Consider the following 22,300-nt stretch of genomic DNA (forward strand, 5'->3'; position numbering starts at 1 on the left):
AGCAGGCTGTGGTCATCCAGGGTAATACGACACTCTTGATTTTGTTAGAATAGTAGGGAATAGCTTCTACATCTTTTTATACTCTTGCATTTAAGAATCAAGTAATATCCATTTTTGTTTACAGAAAGAAAATGAAAAGCACTGGCATTCATTACTGTTGATTTGCTCTCTTTTTATTAATCATTTCTTATTTTTAAAGGGCCACAGGAGTGAACAACATAATGCAATGGTAGGAAGATATTTACCAATTTAGCACCTCATTATAAAACTACTCAGAAACCTCTTTATCTCTCGTTTAACATAATAATTATTAGTGGCACAAAAGTGGATCCCACACTTGCACCATGATTAGCAAGTGATGAATTTGGGTTGAATATATTGCATTTTGCTAAGTAAACCTTATTATATCCCAAATCCTCAATCTAAAAACCATCTAATTTTAAGAAAATAATTTTCCACTCCTGTTTAAATGCATGTTTCCAAATTAACCAGTGATATTCTATAGAAAAATACCTCTTTTATGCTTGAAGTCTCCAGCTGCCACACAATTTATATCTCTTTCCTCCCCTCTTTGTTTTTCAGCCATTTTCCCTGAATGTCAAAGTCAATTTAGTGCATTTCACTTTGCTGAATAAATCAGAGGCGAAATCCTTGCTAAAAGTGAAAATTTGATTTGCTAAAAGGAGCTTAGGGCAACTATTAATCAATATATCCAGAGTGTCAAAGCTAAGGCCATGATAGACATGCATTCATTTGGAGATTGGTTGAGGCAGATAAAGGGGGACACTGGGAAAAAAAAAAAAAAGTGCAACAGCCAGACAGTGTAGTATGTATGTTGGGGGCATGGGTGGAGGGAGAGGACTGTTCAGAAAAAAAAAAAAAAAAAAAAGTGAATAAAAGGTGAACTTAACAGAGACATAAAGTCACCGTTTAATTCTGATCTTGAGAGGATTTTAATGAAGGATTTTTTTTAAAAAAGTGAAATATAAGAATTAAGTCAAGTTCTTTTGTTACCTGTTAATTCAATTTTTTGTTTTTGTTTTGCTTTTGGTGATGAGTATTCTGAAATAAGCTTTTTCAACAAATAGATAGGGATATTAAAGTCAATACTAGCAGGAGTTCCAGATGCTTTTTTAAAAGTCTTAATGCACATTTATTTCATATTAATATATAATTTGCAGGTGATGAAATGTTTATATGCCTGATATTATATTCTATTTTTCCCCTCAGTTAATTTAATGCTAGTAAAAACTGCCAGAAGTAACTATCCTGGACACTGAAGTGCTCTTTTTACCCCAGGACATCTATGTCTAGCAGTACTAGAAACCTCCTCACCTCTCTGTTGTTGTCTCTCTCAGTTCTGAACCGGAACTAGTCTTTTCTGATTAGCAGACACACTAATGGTGTGTGCACCTCTAGTTGCACACAAAGCATTACTCTACTGAAACCAGCTGAAATTTTTCCACTGACTTCAGCAACAGATCCATCAAGAACAGTCTTCCATCATATCTCAGGTGGATATATTAAATATTTTTAAAAATAAACAAACAGACCCTTCTGTAACTACCTTTACCACACTGCAGATCCCTGTTTTGTTTTGAAAATGCTAAGAGACTGTGGATATGTTTATTCATGCGTTATCCTGGAAATCCTACCTCTTCTTCCCTCCCTTGCAAAATCACTTAAACCTTCTCTGTAATACTATTTTCAAAGAATAAGAAAAAAATAAAAAGTCCTACGATTCCTAGCACTTCAAATGACAGCATAGATGAACTGCTGGCATATTAGGCACACTGCTATTCCATTGTGCTCAGAGAAGCTTGAATCAACATGGTGATCTAAACACTGGCAGTGTTGGGCAGTCCATCCATGCTAATGGTCAAAAGTAAAATGGACAGTCAAATGCTGATTTCCCACACTATACAATTTAGTGACAGAGGTCAAGGAAGTCAGTAGTTTTTGAGAAACCTTTTGGCTGGAATCTCTACCTGTGGCCCGGGGAGTGGTCTGCCTCAGATCACATATGTCATTACAAGTTGTGAGTACAAGAACATTTCCATCACAAGAAAATTATGTCTGATTTTCTTAATTAGTGCATGTGTGTAGAAGGAGTTAAAAGAAGAGCAGATACTGGGCTTTTGATAAATAGAAGGCAAAGAGAACTTGAAAAGCGTCCAAGATTGGTAAATTGATAAAGGGCATTGATAAAGGGCAGGATGTCCTGATTCTCCAGGAGGCTCAAGTTATTATCACTACAAACCTCTTAGGCAGCACGAAACAGCTCACAGTCCATTCCATGTTACATGAGCAGTAAACACCCCATTTACATGTCCACCTGTCTGTGGAGTGACTGGCACCCAGTGATAGGGGGCTCTAAGACAGCTGCAGGAGTCCTCATGTTGTCTGAAACCATTCTGAATTCAGCTAGCAGCACCAGAGACTAGATAAGGCCTCAACCTCAGCAGAAACAACAAATATTACAGTAGCAAGGAGCATGGTACAGACATACAGGAAGACATCTATTCCCCTTGCAGAGCTCAGATAACAATCCAGGATTTGGGCATAAACAGGATGCTGGCTATAGCTACAATGTATGTGATTATATACACCAGGCAATGCCAACATATGATTTCAGTCTTCAAAGTCCTACCAGTGCGAATACTACCATAAAGTAACATTCAGCACTTTTCCTCTGACATTCAAACACAGGCTGTATGTCCACTAAGATGTAGATACATAAATTACGTGCGTGAGAACAGGTACATATGTACCTAATTCGTATCTGCATGGATATACCCTATATGTATGCTCTCATGGTTTCTTAAACATTAGCTTTCCAAAAGCGATTATGGTCAACTTTTTCTCTGTACTTTACACACAAGGGGTGGTATTTCTGAAACAGATGATGAGAAAAGGGCATTTTAGAAATGACAACTCTGCTGCAAATCATGTTCTTGTTCAGTATTAGAATGCTAAACTACACCCCTGAGACCTGCTTTGGAAAGGAAAGCTTAAATATTATATTGTCCTCCACAAAGAGTATGCCGGAACAATAATGTTTCATAAAACATTAACATTAACACTAAAATATTCAAAACATCATTGGATTTGCTCCATCAAAATCATGCCCCCCCCCCTTTTTTTTTTTTTTGTTAATACTAGTACCAGTGGCAGTACGAATTTCTAACTATTCACTTCCTTGAACATGGCTATTGCTAGCAAAACAGGGACACAGCTGAAGACAAGCAGGCTTATTTTACTAAATAATGTAACTAGTTATTTTTGATGTATTAGTCTGATCTACTGTTTCCAAACAAATTTTTCATCTTAAGTGCAAAAAGTTGATTTCTATGGTCTGGTTGATGTTTTTTATGCATGCAAATTTTTAGAGAACATTTTGTCTTTAGCTTCCTGTTATGCACATTTTTAAGAGCTTAATGTTTCCTGCCGCCACTTAATATGAAAGAACATTGCACATTTTTGCTGAATGTCAATGAGATAGTTACATTACAGAAATTGTGCCTAAATGACTCTGATACTGTGACTAGGTATCAGCAGAATTCCACCCCATACTGGAGAAGAGTTTAATTAATATAATGCAACCAATATAAAATGGAATCTCCCCAAAATACAATGCAACGGGTAAGAAACTCAACCACCAGGAAATACAGAATTAAGCAGGGCTCTCTTATTTAAAAGTTAAATAAAATTTAAAAAATTAATAATAAATATAAAATAGAAAAGTCTTGCAGAGGTTTCATAACTACATTTACAATTTATTTAGGTCAGTTAATAGGCGTTTTGTCTCATCAGGCAGGAGATGAAGCAGCACTGGCCTCTCCCTAAGCGCCTTCAGTATTTTACTAACAAAGTTACAGTACATCGGAATATTTTAATCTGACACAAAGAACAACAATAGATCTGACTGCTGGGCTGATAATCTTCTTATCACACCCTGTGAAACCTAGCTCTAATATTTGACTGAGCCTCCATTACTCGGCAACACATTCTAAAAAGGCCAACAATGGAGAGAGAATGAAGTGGAGTGTGGAAGTACCTCCATATCTACATAAAAGAGATTAGAGGCGACAGCGTTCCATTTTACAGCTCAATCATATTGTGTTAGCATGCGCTTATCCGAGCGCGGATGAAATTGAAAGAGAAATAAAAAAGAGTCAGGCAGATAGGAACCAGAAAAGCGAGGCATGAGCAATTTCCAAGGATATAAAAGGATGCTAATGGCGGGGCCCTGTCATTCTTAAAAAGGGCTATTAGGGCACCATCATCTGTTCTTGTGCCCTTACACTCCTCTAACTAAAGTCAAGCATTTCCTAATGCCATTGTGATCTTTTTCTTCTTCAGATAAGACATGGTCATGTTTCATAACAACACACTTTCCATTTATTTGATTTATAAATGCAAGGAGACTAATTCTATTTACTGATAAAGGCTTTCCATATATATTTTTCTTTCAATATTTCCTTTTGTAGATGGCATAGACTTTTTGTTCAGGAAAATCAACTATTGAAATGTTTCCAATAGCACAAAAATACTAATGATTTTATGAAAGCATTTTAACTCTGTATAATTTTAAAACATTTTTTTTAGTCTATGACTGCAATGGGAAGTGGTTGGCCAGGGCAGAATGCATATTGCATTGTTACCTTTTTATAGATAGTCTCATTAAAAGACTTTCTGTTAGAATAACAAAAACATTATTTTGGTTTCTTTCACAAAGACAAATTTTACTTTGAATTCTAATGTTTTATAGCTGAGATCTTTATTCATTATTAAGCACCTGATATATAAGGGCCTTTAATTACACTGAACCTTAAGAAACCACTATAGTAAAGAAAGATTTGCTGATTGCTGCTTTGCTGTGCTAGGCACAAATTCACTACTGGTATAATTAATTGATTCCAAGAGGTTTACACCAAGGATTTACTTAGTCCCCTAAGATACAGTGAACTTTTATGTAATTTGCACCCTTTTTCTAACTCATCCTGTTTCTAATTCTGTTATGTTTCTGCCTACAGTACCATTTGTTAGCTTAGAAAACAGTCAGCTAGCACCAATCCAGGCTCTTCTACAAGTTGTTTTGTGCCAGACATTAGCTGAGTGTAGGTAGTCCAAGTTCAGCAGTACTCCATCATTCAAAACCAAGCTACAGAAGCTCATCACATTTGCCCTTTAGCATGTCAAGCCCTTTTGCTTTCTGCGATCAAATATCAGACAACAAGCACAGATTTCATCACTGCCCTCTGTTACCAGAAGGCTTATAAAAAGATTATCTTTATTTCCTGGTTTTGATTTTTTTTTTTTTCCCCTTCTCATTCGTAAATGGAGTCAGGTGAGCAAACTTAGCTAGTATAGCTTTACCACAGCAGGTGTGTAATAAAAGGCTGTCTGATGGAAGAAATGTTCCTCAACTGGTTCAGATCACAGACTTTAAATATTCAAGGCCAGTTTACAGCATCCAGTACCTCTTCCTCACTAACCAAAGCCATCATTTTAAAGGCGGCTCAGATTCATCCCTCTGGTCTTCCTACTCCTCCAGCCAAATCAAAGCTACACAGCATATTCACAAATCAAACTGACAAAAGCTCCCCTGCAACTACTATGGAGCATGACTTGACTTCGTTGAGAGCTACTCTATTTTGCTTAAGGTGATCTAGGTATCTTCTAAAGATGAAACTCAAACTCACCTATTTAACTCATTTTGACTTAATTTGGGGTGCTTTATTAGCAACCAGTGTAAGACAAAGTAGCTACTATAATATAGAGTGATGTTTAAATTAGTTTACAATTTGCTTGGGCTCATCTAGAACTGCTCTGAACAAAGCCATTCAGAAATGTCAGCTGTGTTCCTAACCACTGTAACAAATTGTTGCCTGAACGCTGCACACCTAATGACTTCAAATTAGCTTCACTGCAATATTGCCTGACAGTTCGTTACGACTGTTAGCAACATAGCTGGCGTATCATGACCAATAAATTGGTTTCAGTGTGGGCTGGGAAAGGGACTTCCATCAATTTGATTAAAGAAATTACTGTAGCATTCAAAGCATAAAGACAAACTAGTTTAAGGAGACAGAAATAAGTTAACTGTACCAGAAAAACATTGCTTGTGATACAAAAGCTTGTTTATATGCTATTTGTGGCACAGAGAATGACTAAATTTCAACTGTGTTACATACTGACGGTTTTAGTGTATGTAGGTTGTTGTCTCTCACCTGAAGAAAAACAACAATCCACAAATGTACTTATTATTTTATTATTGTTCTTTGGTAGTGTTTATCAAAGATGACCCAGAAACATGTACCAGAAGAACTGAAGCCTTGTGCTGGTCAGCACAAGAAAAAAAACCTCCAGGAAGACTATTTCTTTCTATTCCTTTGTGATTCCCTTTAATACTAGAAATATTTTTAACTTTGATAAACAAACAACTGACTAGATTATTTATTCTACTATTAAGGTATCCCAAAATCACATCTAAAATGAGGATAATGTATTACTCAGAGGAATTAAAGGTTATCTGTTCTTATGCTCAATAAGGCTCCACTATCAAAATTAGAAAACTAACGAGCTGATGAAAACACAACAACATGTTCATTCATCTGCTGGACTAGAAAAATACCTTAAGAAACAAGAAAAAAATGCAACCTTTTTTGTGTGACTTTACCATTTGTGAAAGGCGACAGACTGAGAACCCTGGAGACTCTAAGTTTTCCTGCTAGCACACAGAGCAAGTATTTGGGGGAGGGGGGCGGGGCAGGGAGCAAAACATACCTGAAATGTTATCTGAAGAAACTGCTATTCTTCTGAGAAACTGCTTTGGATCACTCCTGCTCTTCTTGCTAACAAGAGTGCCAGTCAGCCTTTATATCAACACACTTACATGATGTAGACCATAGTCTATTTTATGCAGACCAAAGAACTACTAAGCTATAAGAAGATAACTTTTGCTACAGTTCAGTTTTCTTTCTACCGAATTGTTGGTACAATTCAGTTCTCACAGTAGCTCATTCAATGAAGAGAACAATTCCTCTGTGCCATGCCAAAATAGAACTGAATTTTTGCACCTCCTGTGGTCAGTATAAGACAGCAATGCATTTATGTAATATAGAAACAGACTTACATTCAATATGGCTGAATCAGATGAGTACAGATGAAAGGACTTAACACTACCCTTCATACCAGGCTAATGCTCTGGATAGCAAGGTAAGTTCATCTTAATAGAACTAATACATGAGAAAAAAATCATTCACTGAACAGCATGTAAAACTTATTAACACAGTAGCACTCATAGAAACAATAATAGTATTTCCAAAGTACGATATATTATCATCTAACATATGTCCTACGTGAATAATCCGAAGCCTTAAGAAAACTTTGTGCATTGTAGTGAGAGAACAAATCATATTTTTTACTGAAACAGAATAACCCATGCGACGACTTCTGTCTGTCATCTGTTTGCAATAAATACTGTATGTACCTGGAATATGCTTTGCCCATCCAATGATCACCACCAGTTCTCTGTCTGCCAGGTCACAAAGCGTGGTAAGTGCTTTGATGTCGCTGTCTGGAACAGTAGGGTCAGGCATAGCATAGATCTTCTCTGGTTCAGCCACCAGCAAGTGGGAGACAATCTTGTTATCTGTAAAAATGGTCCAGAACAGTACAAGATCACCAGTAGCATCATTCTACTTTTCAAACAGATGGCTCATATTACTGAGTGTGCAAGAATTTGCCTTAAGATACTGGGCCTAATTAAACCTTATTGTAACTTCACTAGCTTCTAAGTGGTTACAGCACAAAAAAATCTCATCCATTAACAACCTTTATCAAGCTAGACATGTATGTTCTTAAGCTAGTAAATTGAATGGAATGTACAGATACATGACCACCTCCTAATACTGGAATACAAACTTCATAGAAAAATATTCCTGCATTATAATGTATTTTGGACTGTGCAAATAGAAAATATATGCCTTCCTCTAATTACCTGCAAACCCCCCAACCCCAAAGGCAGGTGTATTTTTTGAGCAACTAAATATCACAAGCAATTAGTCAGTCACTAAAATCTTTAACTTCTGTCAGCAATTCCAACTACCATTCTTTATTTTAGGTATCACTGTTAAACTGTTGCAACAAAAATAGTCTCAGGACTTTCTCAGTACTCATCCCACATATCTTAAATTATTAATATCCTGCCTGTTGAACTGGTAAGAACAAATCTGTACTCCTTAGGGTCTATGCTGTGAGAAAAGGAGTGTGTTGTCTTATATTTGCTTTTCACTGAAAGACACAGATTTAGAATCATGTATAAAATTGGTTTCTTTAAGTGCAAAAATAGACTAATGATCTCCTCTCACTTACAGCCAGGAATAGGTACTAAAATCAATGAGAATAAAGAGTGTAAAACTAAGGAAAGTATCAATAGATGCAGACTCTACCTCAGAAAACTGGTTTTGTGCAAAGAATGATATTTTATCTTATTCACACACTGGTTATTTTTATCTATATAGCATTTTCATTCATGTGTTAAATATCTACTTCTTCATCCAGATGACTTGTAAAATCTATTTGGAATAATCAATTAAGTTATAAGGAAAAGGGACGAGAAAAAAATTAGAAGATTCTGGAAGATTTACAATAGAGTGTTGATATTCTATAATCAATAAGTAGGATAAACATAAAAATAACATTATATTCATGTGGAGGCACAATGGAAATATCTCTATACAGGAGCCTGATTTGTTTCTCTGAGAAGGCAGAACTGAAAAATAGGAAAAGTAATTCATTAAGCTTCCTAACACAGGATACATTACTATACTTGCCAATATATTTACATTTTACTTTTCATGGTAGGTACATATCTTGTGACTGCAAATGCACCACCAGAATTCAAAGCCCCAATGACGACCTTTAGCAAATATACACGAATATGTTCCCTTCATTAGGATAAAGAGTTACGGGACTTGATATAGATGGGATTCCACTGCAAGAAGGTGTGAGGTATTTTCTGACTGCAGAGAAAGTTGCTAGAATTTGTATAATTTTCCCCTTCCATATGTAAGTCACAGGATGGACCACACTGTCCTCCTGTGAGGGAGCTTCAGTGGAAGCTGATGGGGATGTGACTTGCCCAGGAGGGTCAGAGAGGCTACCTACAAGCCTATGATAGATTTCCATAAAATACTCACTTGATTCAGATTTCTGATACTTTACTGCTCTTTTGTGACATAAACTCCTTGATTCTGATCTATTGTCTCTACAATTTTTGCCTTATTCCAAATTCGTGTGTCAGAAGTTGTGATATATGTTAGCCCTTCATAAAATAAGTGCAGGAGCCAACTGGAAACCATCACATCAAGCATGTTTTATTACAAGGAGATATATTCATGCTTTATATGAAGTATAGGAACTATGCCAACTGAGTAATTCTTGATCTCAATATTCTACTGATTATCAAACTGATTAATGAGGAATTCTATTCTTATTTAAAGATGACAGATGGTAGTTTTAACTTATATTGGCAAACAGCCTTTGCACATAATTTTTTAAAATTTTATAAACAATCTTTTCATATCCTGTTTAATTTCACACAGAAAACAAAACCCTTTTAAGTGAGAAAATATAACATTGCTTCTTTCCAAATTCCAGTATTTTTTACATGTATTAAGAAGTAGGATAAATAAATTAGTTTCTTAACAACAAAACATATGCAGCTGAGGACTTCAACTTTGTGGATTTTTAACCAATGATAAATGAATGAGGAGGCATTCACACTCCCATGTTCTGTTTTTTTTTTTCCCTGCAAACAGAAGAAATGGCCAAAGAACCTCTTTCATTTCTTTTATTAGGTTCCTCTCCAATGGCTTTTTGTAGAAGATTGATGAATATTGTACATTTTGACTCAGGATTTGCAAAATCTTAAATTCTTTTTATTTTTGCAATCAGCAAGATCTACGGGCAGGCCATTAGATTCCATGGGGAAGCTGGAAAATACAATAGAGACCAGAAGCAGGTGTAGGAAAGCCTCCAAACACCTGTTCTTTCCCTATAGGGGGAAAAAGCTACATGTATTGGAGCATGCATTAGTATAGACCATAGGAAATTTTTGAATGTACTCAAAAAGCTCCATCACTCAGGAAAATGAATAGCCATGAGCACTGTTTCTAGGTAAATCTTATTTAATGTTTTCCTAATTAGAATCAATAGAACCCAATTTTCATTCCTGTGCCTTTATTATGCACAAACTATCAGTCAGAGGCCAGAAAATCTCCCAGGCTACTTCCACAAAAAAACGATTCAACTGTTTCAAGTCTTGACACTTATCTGGCAGGATCTGAAAATTAAGTTTTATAAATGTTTGTTACAAAACTGTTGGTAATTGGATGAGCTAAGGAGAATGAAGGGAGTCACTCAGATAACGAGTAATGTTTTATAAGGAGGTTAGTTCATCTAAGACAAATGGAGCTTATAGAAAATGGTGTAGTTATTGTCTTAAAGGTAATGTAATGCACTACTTTGCAGTAATCTTGGATTTACACAGAGTCTCTTGTATTTCAGTAAAACTGCGTTAACCTCTATTCACATCAAAGGGCTTGGAGGTTTTGGGTTGGATTTTTTTTTTTTGTCTGTTTGGTCTTGGCCGTTTTGGTATGCTAGGCTATCATTTCTACTCAATGACAATATCAAGTAAATGAAAAACTGACAATCTGTGCACGCAGGAAAACTAAACCTCTAATGAAATTAAGCATTAGAGTTTATTAAATTTTATTGTATTATCAGAAAGTTTTTATTATAATGTGCAAAATCTGCTTAGTGCAGCCCTAGATTGTATTTACAGAACAGTGGGACAGCTTATGGAGGCTGAGTAGAAGATGCCAGATTGGACAATTGAAGGAATATAATCAGCATAATGTTTTTTGGAAAGGCAAAAGGAAACTATGCCATATGTTCACTTAAGCCTTAATTTTATGTAAAACTGGCTGTTTTTTCTTTGACACAGCTAAAATGCCCTTTCACTTACAGTTCAAAGACTGTTTATTTGCTCTCCAGATCCCCATATGCTCAAACGTATTGTACACAGCACTGTCCCCTACTGGGGAATGTGAACGGAAACAAATTCCATTTTCCATACAGCCAGGTATTTTCAAGAGCCTAAAATTGACATGTGTGTTGTCAGAGGCACAGGGACAGAGGCAAACAGGAGGCAAGAGGGAGTTTGCCCTCCTCATTTCTCTGGCTTATATCTCTATTTTAGGAGCAAAGTGACCTTCTTGGCAAGTGCAACTGGACGTGTATATTCTCATTTGAATTCAGAAGAGTTTACAACACTTGACATAGCGTGTATGCCTTTGCAGGGTAATATACTAGCCTCTTGCACTACAACTATAATGCTATTAAATTTACTTCATGGAATTAGTACAGTCGCTGCTTGAGTTTATATAAGCTGCAAAGCAAAACCTCTAACTATTTTTAGTTAATCGCAAAGAGGATGGAACTTGTATTTTAGCAATGAGATGATCATCTCTCTCTCTCTCTCTCTCTCTCTCTCAATTTCAGCCTGGTGAGATACTATCAAGGACATTATTAAAACATAACAAAACAAAGCAAAAAGAATCCATGAGAGTACTAGAGCCCAGTAGTTACCAATCTAGGCTTGTTATTACTGTGGCATATTGCTGTTTTAATCTAATACTAGGTAGTGTATTAATCTATAGGTATAAATTAATGAGGCTCTTAATGTATTTTCTTTGGGAGGCTGAGCAGTCAAACTAATTTAGTTAGTAAAAACTACAAAAATCACTTTCTTGTGAAATCTGAAACTAGAAGCTTCAATGAACTAATGATCACTGTATGAACCATTTTATGTACCACTGAAAATAAAGATAACCTGTAAATGTAAAATTTGCACTGCATAAACCATGCTTTTATACACTTCCACCTGTAAAAATATTCTTTGTTCAACTCCACTTGAGAAAGATGAGCACATTTAAAACAAAATATGTTAAGAGCGAAATGGATATAATGTTCACAGTAATATCTTCTGACCAAACCCTTGTCCCAGTCAGAAGATTAGCAAACAGGGCTAGGAGACAATACCTTGTATTCGAAGAGAAATTCTGTATATCCCCAGTCAGAAGATTAACAAACAGGGCTAGGAGTCAATACCTTGTATTCGAAGAGAAATTCTGTATATCTGGTGTACTCACATGGCTTTTTTGCTGGCTGAACTAGCTGAGGGTTCAGGTATGGGCTATTCTCTGCATCTATTCTGCGCTTGTACTTCTGGCGACCTCCACGTACTCTGTCTAAGCGGACACCTACATTGGGAAAAATAAGCAAACATGTAATTAAATATATTATGAGGATGCCTTTCAGGTATGAATCTTCTATCTTCTGCCTTCCAATATTTATTTTAAATCCATGCTTATTTCAAAAGATTAATTTCAGAAAGCAAGGGAAAGCAGCACTAGAAATATAGGCAAGCTGTTTAGATTTTCACACATGCAAGACTAAGTACACAACATAATTTCCTGTTCATTTAAAACCATTTGTTCATTTTTACATATTACTGAAAACAGCTAACATGTTTAGTTTCCATTTGAAAGAGTCTGATCTTAAGTCATCTTTGCCAGAAGAAGTTCAAAGCTGTAATAAAACACCATGGATATACAAGGCTAACAGTATGACTACAGAAGTACAGAGAATTAGAACTTTAGAAACAGTAAGTGTCATATAGAGTTTAGACAGTCAAAACAAATGCTTTTAATTAACATGGATTAACATGGCCAGAGGATACAAAGTAAGTATCCTTAGTAAAATAAGAACATGTATGTGGCTTAAAGACCTGAAATGGTTCATAAGGGTTTGAAAGAAATTGTATGACTGTTCATTTAGATGTCACCAATGATGAATTAACATTTATGTTCTACCAGCACATTGTTCATCGTTTCAATAAAGCGTTCTGCTACTTATTTTGTACGGATGTATCAGAGCTTACCTTCCTGAAACAAGCTATAGCTGCCCTCATAGACATAGTAAAAAAAGGAGGAAGAAAAGATGGTAGGTCCTATAAAACAATGAAGTATTTTTATTTCCTTCTGAGTCACACAGGCAGATTTCCAGACAATCATGTCATACGGATGTCAGTATAACCAAGTAGTAACAGAATACTGAAGCTGAAAACCTCGGCACATATGCAGGGCAACAGGACAAATAATACCAAGTGCAAAATTTGTCCCTGATGACATAGATTTAACTAGACAAGAATGCAAGGACACATTACATATCAATGATCTCTGTGAGTGATGCAATAAAGTGCAGCTCACTTTCTCACTTTTCTTTTCATTGTCTATTTTAGCTCTCCTCTATTTATCTTTTCTATTGCCATTATTGAGCCCTACTCTACTACTTCCCATCTCCTTGATCTCTCCCTCCCAGGAAATACCTTCAAAACTGGCTTCTGGATGGCAGAGAAGCCACCACTGATGAAATTACAGTTTATGTACACAGGAAGACAAACACAGCATTGAATTTACATGCTGCCCATGAACCTGCACTGGTAACACAGTCTAGTTACCAGGAACATCTGTCAGTCCTCTTTCATCCTCTAAACCAAAAGAGGATTGACTGGGTTTTGGTGAAGAAAAGCCATTTTGCCAAATAGCCAGAAACCCAAGGTCAAATCTCGTTGTTTTTGTTTCTTCTTCTGTTCTATTTCCTGTTTTTTTCTTTTCCTGTTCTATCTCCTACTCTCCAAGCTGTCATGAAACGAACACACCAGAACACTCCCTAGCTGAACCACAGAAGATGGCAGTTTACAGATCCAAGTCTGTATTCCCCTACCAGCAGGGAAGGCTTTGTGTGCACGGGGTTCTCATTCACACAGACGGACTGCTGGTATCTATAAAGGTTAGTAACACAGGAGATACCTGGCTAAGGAACACAACCAGTGTCTGTAACTATAATGATCTGATTTCCATACAACAGTGCTAACCACCTTAAACATCTATTTAAAACCTCTATTTAATAGTGACATTTCATTTGGTTTACTGCAGAGGACTCTGTATTTCACTCCCTCATGCTCAAGAAGTACATTCTCACTGTGTGTTATCAATTATACTTCTGCAAATGACATTATACAAATAATAAACCCAATCAACCACATACCCAAACAGGTCACTGTATAATTATGAACGAAATCTTATATATGGTATTTACATATTTCACTACCAAACTTGTAACCTATTTGTGGTCTAAGCTATTTTATAAAATTCATAGTGATTCAACCGTAAAGTGTGGTTATTTTTTGTTTGTCTTCAGTTATACTTAGAAATGCATGAACTACAACACTTTAACAACTGATAGTCAAAAGCTTTTCAGAGCTAATCATATCTTAGTGTTCTCCACCCCCGAATTAGGAGTTTGAGCTACACCTGAAAGAAATTACATCCATGACAATACACTGCTGTAAAAACAAGTAGCAAAAGACCAAGGTTTGACAGCTGAATATTCAGAAATAGGCAGAGGATTAGAACAAACCACATGCGATATTGGTGGGATTATAAAAAAGACTGCCCAGCAGTTGAAGAAAAATAGATAGAAAATTATATCTGCATAATTCAGATGCCATCCTTCTTTCTGCTTGGGAGCAGATTTCATAGTGATAAAAGATGGATAGAATCAGATAGAAGTATGTTTAATCAAAAAGTAATGGAACTGAAGCTTAAATTAAAATAATATAAATCTACCAAGATGAACAATTTTTTTACCTCCTTTGCATTTGCCAAGATACATTCAAGCCATTCACATACTCAATGGAAGGAAATAGAGATGAATGTCACAACTGTAAAATTATACATAGATCCATGTACTCGCCTATTATACATAGCTATGCCTATATATATATATATCTACTTTCTTTTTTAAAATTATAAAATTATAATTCTAAGTAATGGGCAACTAACAGTATTACACATTTTAGAATTACCTAATTCTATAATGTAACTAATTCCAAGTCTAACATGAAAACATTTTTGATAACATATTACCAACAGAATATAAATTAGAAGTTTATAATCCTTTCAGTAAAACTGATACGGTGTTTACCATCATTTTAGGTCCCAAGTTTTCCTTGCTCCTAGTAACATTACAAAGTAATTATTTTAAAATCAATTTCTGATAATCTAACATACCCTAAATGGTATTTTATTTCTCAAGAGACTTTATAGAAGTGAACACAATGCAAGACACCACTTAAGAGAGTATACTCATCTGATTTTCCATTAAAAGTTGGAGTTTGGTGGGTAGCAAACTGAAATCCATAGGTTCCTGTGTATATGCATGCAACTTTCCCTGTAAGTCTTGTAGCTTGTATGAGAGAATTAATTACATAAAGATATTTTTATCTGCTCTCAAGACAGTAACAGGTGATGCCTTCTCTGTTAGAGAAACAAAGGGAAGAAAGAAAAATAATTTTGTTCACAAAGATCTTCATTTGGGGTGGGAGGGGCTTAACATCTTGATTACAGAGGTAATTGCTACAATTCAACACATACCCTGTACTCAGATTATTAAGGAGGATATTGGGGCATCTGGCTACAGTACAGGGAGAAGTCAAGTAGAACTCTGCTTTGACTGCTATGCATATGGCTTGCCAGTCTTCAGCAACTCCATTCACTGACCTTAGCAGTCCTCAACCATAAAGTGAAAAGATATCCACCCCACCTATATAAATTCATGGCAAATCTCCAAATCAATTGCATTATGTCTTATCATTACAGTTTATTAGAGTCAAAACATTCATTAATGTCACTGAAAAAAGCCCCACTGAAGACAAGCAAGTTGATTCTCCACATTCCCCAACACCGAGTGTAATTTTAAAAATCTTCAACAGAAAAAAAAAAAAAACAAACAACCAAACCACCAAAAACCAAACCCAAATGAGAAAAACAGGGATGACCACGTGGTGTCTTATTTGGTACAAATAGAAAGGACAGGCCTGCTACCAGTTATGATATCATTTCAACAGTCAAGTGCAACACATTCACTTTATACCTTATATAACTCACAGCTTCTCTTTTCAAGCGTGATGGGCAGTCATACATTCTGAAAAAAAGTTACCAAACTCAGAAGATAAGGATTAGACTAGAACTGCAAAATATGGAGAGATGGAAACTATGTAAATCAATGCAATAGCTACTTTTTCAAAAGGCGGCAATTACACATACTAATCCAATATAAGAATTCCTCCAGCTGACCTTCAGAAAAAAAAAAATGGCCTCATAGTTACTATGCAAACTCCTACAAAAAAGGTTCACCTCCTGGTTCCTCACACCATCTTTCCACGACCTTCTATAAATGCTTACCAACACACAACAAAATTATATTGGCTGGATGGTCACACTCAAAGAGTTGTGGCCAACAGCTTGATGTCCAAAGAAGACCAGTGACAAGGGGTCGGTGTTGGTACCGGCACTGTTTAACATCTCTGCTGGTGACTTGGACAGTGGGATTGAGCGCATCCTCAACAAGTTCAACAATGACACCAAGCTGTGTCGTGCGGTCAAAAGGCTGGAGGGAAGGGATGTGCCATCCAGAGGGACCTGGATGGACTGGAGAGGTGGGACCCTGCAAACCTCATGAAGTTCAGCAAGGTCAAGTGAAGGGTTCTGCATGTGGGTTGAGACAATCCCAATCACAAGTACCAACTGGTTGATGAGTGGATTGAGAGCAGCCCTGCGGAGACGGACCTGGGAGTAGTAGTGGATGGAAAACTGATTGTGAGCCAGCAATGTGCACTCACAGCCCAGAAAGCCAACCGTACCCTGGGCTGCATCAAGAGAAGTGTGGCCAGCAGGTCGAGGGGGAGGATTCTCCCCCTCTACTCTGCTCTCGTGAGACGTCACCTGCAGTGCTGTGTCCAGCTCTGGTGCTCCCAGTATGAGAAGGATACACACCTGCTCAAGCAGGTCCAGGGGCCATGAAGATGATCAGGGGCTGAAGCACCTTCCCTGTGAGGACATGGTGAGAGAGTTTGGGTTGTTCAGCCTGGAGAAGAGAAGGCTCTGGGGAGACCTTTCAGTGGCCTTCCAGTACTTAAAGGGGGCCTACAGGAAAGATGGAGGGGGACTCTTATCTGGGAGTTTAGTGATAGGATGAGGTAAAGGTTTTGAACTGAAATAGGATAGATTTAGATTAGGTATAATGAAGAAATTCTTCACTATGAGGGTAGTAAGACACTGGCACAGGCTGCCCAGAGCAGTGGTGGCTGCCCCCTCCCTGGCAGTGTTCAAGGCCAGGTTGGACGGGACTTGAAGCAACCTGGTCTAGTGGAAGGTGTCCCTGCCCATGGCAGAGGGGCTGGAATTAGATGATCTTTCAAGGTCCCTTCCAACCCAAGCCATTCTATGATTCTATGATATTAGGCACTTACTCTTAAGTGAAAGTATCCACATAGTCCTGCACAGAAATAACTGAAGTCTAGAGCTGATGTACATAACGAGTTACCCACCAGGTACTTCAATCTAAACAAACGTAATGTGGGGAAACTTGAACTCTTCATTTTCTCTGTATTTTCTCATCTGTTCCTCCCTTACCAACAGATGCAAATTTTATTCCTTTTCTATAGTCCTTTTCTCTCAACACTGCCTTGAACCCCTTGTGTGGGACAGGCACCCCACTGTGACTGGTGATATGTAATCATAAAGATTGCCCTTACCCCTGTTTATCATTCTTTCTGCAATTCAGGTCTTCAGTATGATAATTATATTTAACAGTGTCATCTATTTCTCCATACAGAATCCAAGATCCAAGTATATCCAAAGCATACTATTTAATCCTTTATAATCTACCTCTCTTTCTGTTTTCCATTCCTTCCTTCTTACCTTGGCTGCAAGTCTCCAGTGTTCATTTATCCACTTGTCCCACAAACATTCTTGTACTTCCCATAGAGCTCTATACCCACAGGAAATCCTCAGACTAACTCGGAAGGCATTAGTCCAGTCCTTCAAATCAAGACCTACGAATTCCATGACTGCCCGTAAGAAATTGCTTACTACCTATAAATGGTGATAGCTTTTTATTTTGGAAAACAATATATCTAATTAACTTAAATATGAACTGATATCTGAATAAATCAAAGCTCCCTCTCTCACTAAAGAACAGGTTTGAGTTCAGAACCAAACCCACAATTTTGACTTCCTATGGAAATTTCAAATTCTGCTCCCTTTCCATCCCCCCTACATGAGATATTTATGGCAAGCAGACACATTCTACACCAGTGCCATTCTGGCAAGCTCCACCTTTAACATAGCACTCTATATATACTAAATATATTCCTATCTCAATTTTTGAGATATGTAACTGAGTAACGATCCTTTTTCTACAGATGTCTGTAAGATTCCCAGCATTAAATTTTACAGCAAGACCAGTAAGAATGGATGCACACATAACTGCATCTTGCCAAGCTTTAGAGGAACATCAGTAGCAGAGACAGAAAACCAGATTAACAGCTAAACTGAAAAAAAGCAAAAGCAATTTTAATGTCAGGTTCTGATGTGGTTCTCCTTTGGGACATCTTGATAGAGTGTTCCAGTTCACTTGAACATACTGTGCTTATTTGTAAGATTGCTGGGTAAGCTTGGGTTAATATTATAAACTCTGGGTTTTCAAGTTATTCACACAGAATGGGAAAACCAGTTGATTTTCCACCATGAACACAGACAGAATGTATTTAGAGATAAAAATGCATGATCATCTAGTAACTCTTTAGACAATTCAGTAATCTTCATAGTTTAGGATTACAGAAGTGGGAGGCCAGTGCATTAATCTTATGGTCTGAAAGATCTGTAGTGGAAAAAATACTTCCACTTTAACCACAAAAGATCTCTCTCAATATTGTAGAAACATGCAGGAAGTAACACAGCATGAAGAAAAAAGGATAATATGATCTATCTTTTCTTCTGGATCTGCGTATTTGTTTTATGTGCTAAATTATAAGTATGCCAGATAGCGTCTATAATCAGTTTTCAAAGTATTTGGATAATACCATGTGCCGGTGAAAATTCCACTAGAAGATGTAAAATATGTGTCCAATAGGCTGGTAATATTTTGAAAACAGAATCCTAAATCATCAAAGAAGATAAAAGCTATGACTCACATTAAAGCTTTCCTGATCGACAGCTGAATTAACAATTAGCAGGGGAAGGCTTTAGTGTTTTGTCTTCTGATAGCTATCTGCACTATTGAATACACTATTTAGTATAGCATAGAAAGTCTAAAAATCATCCTCCTACTTTACATTCAGTTACTACCAAAAAGTATTTGTTAATATAGGATAAAATTGGCTGTCCTCAAGACATGTCTATAAAAAAATTTCATTCAGGAACCTGCCCATATAATGGACTGAAAATAAAACAATGTTTATCATTTTAATATACAACTTGCTCTGTGACTATGAGTAAGTTGCTTGATTTATCTGTTCCCTTTACAAAGATTTACAAGTTTATTATTTTTTTAAAAGAAGTATTGGGCCAATTAAAATATTTAGTGAATTTTTGCAGGTTGAAATATAAAAAGAGAAAAATATTGCTTTTGTAAACATGTTTCAAACCAATGTTTCATTTCAGGTTTTACTCATGTTTAATAATTAAAAATGTCTCTGGGCAACCAAATTATGTAACATATTGGAAAATCCATTTTTTTCCTGGGAAGAAGGGATAAGAAAGTTGGAATTTGGGAAAGGAACTGAAAAAAAATACTCTTTGGTTAAAGCCCAGAGGTTTTTTTTTTCAGTTTGACAAAAGAACTGATAAATGTGTTACCTACACAGCTCAGTACTCAACCTCTCTTGAAAGGAACATTAACTTTGCATGAACTAATCATCTACATGCTGAATTTTTGTGCACTGTCATTTATGCATTAAAACATAAAAGAACATGCATAAAATCCACTTAGTTTTCCCATGCAAATGAGATTTTGTGTAAATAAATTCTATTATTTCTTCGTGCAAGTGATTTCCATTGTGGAATGGTCCATAAACAGAGACGTTCACATGAAGAAAATGTGGCATAAAATGTTTAAGAGTACTACCGTTGCTTTACATTTTTAATGGTTCCATATGAAGCTAAGTATCCTAATCTGTGACACTCACAAATACAAATTAGGTCACACGCAACAGGTGACAAGTTTTAATTGAATGTCTTCTGTCTGCAATTCTGACAAAAGGTGAATGGAAATAAATGAGTCTGGCAAGACAGCCCTGAGCCTTACAATACCCAATATCTCATTATTTTTAAACAGCTATCTATAAACTGATGCTGACAAGCCTTGAACCTTTTATTTCTGTTCAGGAAGAGGTGAATGTGCAGAAAGAAAAAAAAAAAAAACAACAAACCAACAAAACAGGACAGCTACGCTGCTGCATTAAACATGCAATACCCATTATTAGCTCTCAAATATTACAAAAGAATACCTTTTACATGTCACATAAGAACTTATAAAAAAAATCCATTTATTTTAAGAGATATACTCTATGCACTCAGCTCCTAGTGCCTAAATATGATTTCTTCTGAGTGTTATGCTACCAGAACTTCAGTAGAATTATACTAGACTCATGCTGATTTTAAAGAGACTGAAATGAGGCCACTAAATACTGGCTACAAAACCTCCACTTCTTCTCCTTCACTTTTCCAAAGTAAGGAAGAGCCTATGTTGCAGCATAATGTGCATATTTGTAGACTGTGAAGGAAAAACGATCGAGACCTAAGACTGTGAATATATAAAGCCCCGATGTTTCTGAAATGAAACAGTTACTATCACATAATACTTCTCTCCACATCACCTGGATTACTAATATACTAATAACTAGGAAGCACTGTAAAATACAGCAAAAGCTTTTATGAATAACACAGAAAATACTGTTGCTAATTGCACCATTAAATTTCATGTCAATGTGCTTATATATCATAACGATACTACATAATAGTATAGCCCTTATTTTTGTAATTATGCATACGACGTCCTGGGACAAGGCATAAGAATAAATAAAGACAATCTATCACTAACTAAATACCACAGTTCTTTCCTTAATTTATTTAAATACAGTTCCACAAGATGCTATCTTGTTTCAGAGTTCAAATTACAACCAATTTAATGAAGTGGAGCTTGCTGGTCTGTAAAGTCATTACTGCATCAATACACTTGTAACCATTACTTTAAGGTGACAAGTGCAGACTGAGAAAGTCAGCTTGGCTGATGATCCAAGGAGAGGGCATGGAATACCAGGAGACAGAGTGGTCAAAAAGTAAGTTTGAGGAAAGCCACACCAATGCCTGAAGGTCAAAAGCAGGCCTTTATTCTAGATCACATCACCAGAGCTTATAAAGAATTCAAGAGCAACGCTAGTGACAACTCTAATAGAAAAGAAGTCTAACTGAAGTTCTGGACCATTTGCTGGTGACTCTCAGGAGAGATGGGAAGATCGAAATGAAATGTGTTATAATAATTGGACTGTGAAGTACCAGTAGCATGAATCAAGATCTCAATACCCTTTTCAGATACAATAATGTACACTTTCACAATATTTCAGTTAGTGACTTGGATGATGTGGGATTCTGGAATTAATCTGAGATCCAGAAGTCATGGGAAAGTTTTTAATAGTTCGAGTTGAAACAGTTATATAAAATCATATTGGTCCTAGTGGGATGAAGAAATAGCTTGCTTAGAATTAGGATTTCTATCTAGAGGAAGTAATTTCATTTTTATGGAACAGAACCAGACAAAACAAAAGGATCACTCTCATCATACGAGAGCTTTAAAACAAATGTACAATTAATTGAAATATTAAAAGTACTTTGCCCTAACTAACATGTTCCCTAAGTTTGTGTGTTGTTTTTTTGTTTTTTTTTTTTTTCTTTTCTGTTTTATTATCCTCTTTTGGATTTTTTTTTTTCCTTTGGGACAAAATCGTTCCCATCTTCCTCAAGGAATAGACAGTCTGTGCTGAACAGTACAAGAGTAAGACAAGCAAAATTTAGTTTCCAAATTGCAATCATCTGGCAAAGTAAGAGACTTATCTTTTCAGTTAAGATGGCTTTATATTGCCTTAGCACAAAAATATGTATTCTCACTGAATTTTGGACTTCTCCAAGGCTATTCATGGAAATACCATTTTGATATTGTCTCTTCTCTTAGCAGATCCATATCTATCTCTGCACTATCTCTGCAATCTTTCTCATATTTATGTATGGAGTAATTATGAACTACACTTTCGTTGGTGAAGCAC

The 22,300-nt window shown here is 36.3% G+C and overlaps 1 protein-coding gene across 7 annotated transcripts in view; it reads right to left on the reverse strand.

The window, feature by feature from the left end:
* Positions 1-22,300, reverse strand: part of ESRRG (estrogen related receptor gamma) — a 350,096-nt gene that overhangs the window by 41,575 nt on the left and 286,221 nt on the right. For all 7 annotated transcript variants that reach the window (XM_026844374.1, XM_026844373.1, XM_026844372.1 and 4 more), the window contains 2 exons: positions 12,225-12,335; positions 7,496-7,657 (listed from right to left, as the gene is read on the reverse strand). In XM_026844374.1, the coding sequence (XP_026700175.1) occupies positions 7,496-7,657; positions 12,225-12,335 (273 nt within the window). The remainder of the gene's footprint in view (positions 1-7,495; positions 7,658-12,224; positions 12,336-22,300) is intronic.

The sequence above is a fragment of the Athene cunicularia genome (assembly GCF_003259725.1).
Source record: "Athene cunicularia isolate RWA chromosome 3 unlocalized genomic scaffold, athCun1 chr3_part1, whole genome shotgun sequence".
Classification (NCBI taxonomy): Eukaryota; Metazoa; Chordata; class Aves; order Strigiformes; family Strigidae; genus Athene; species Athene cunicularia.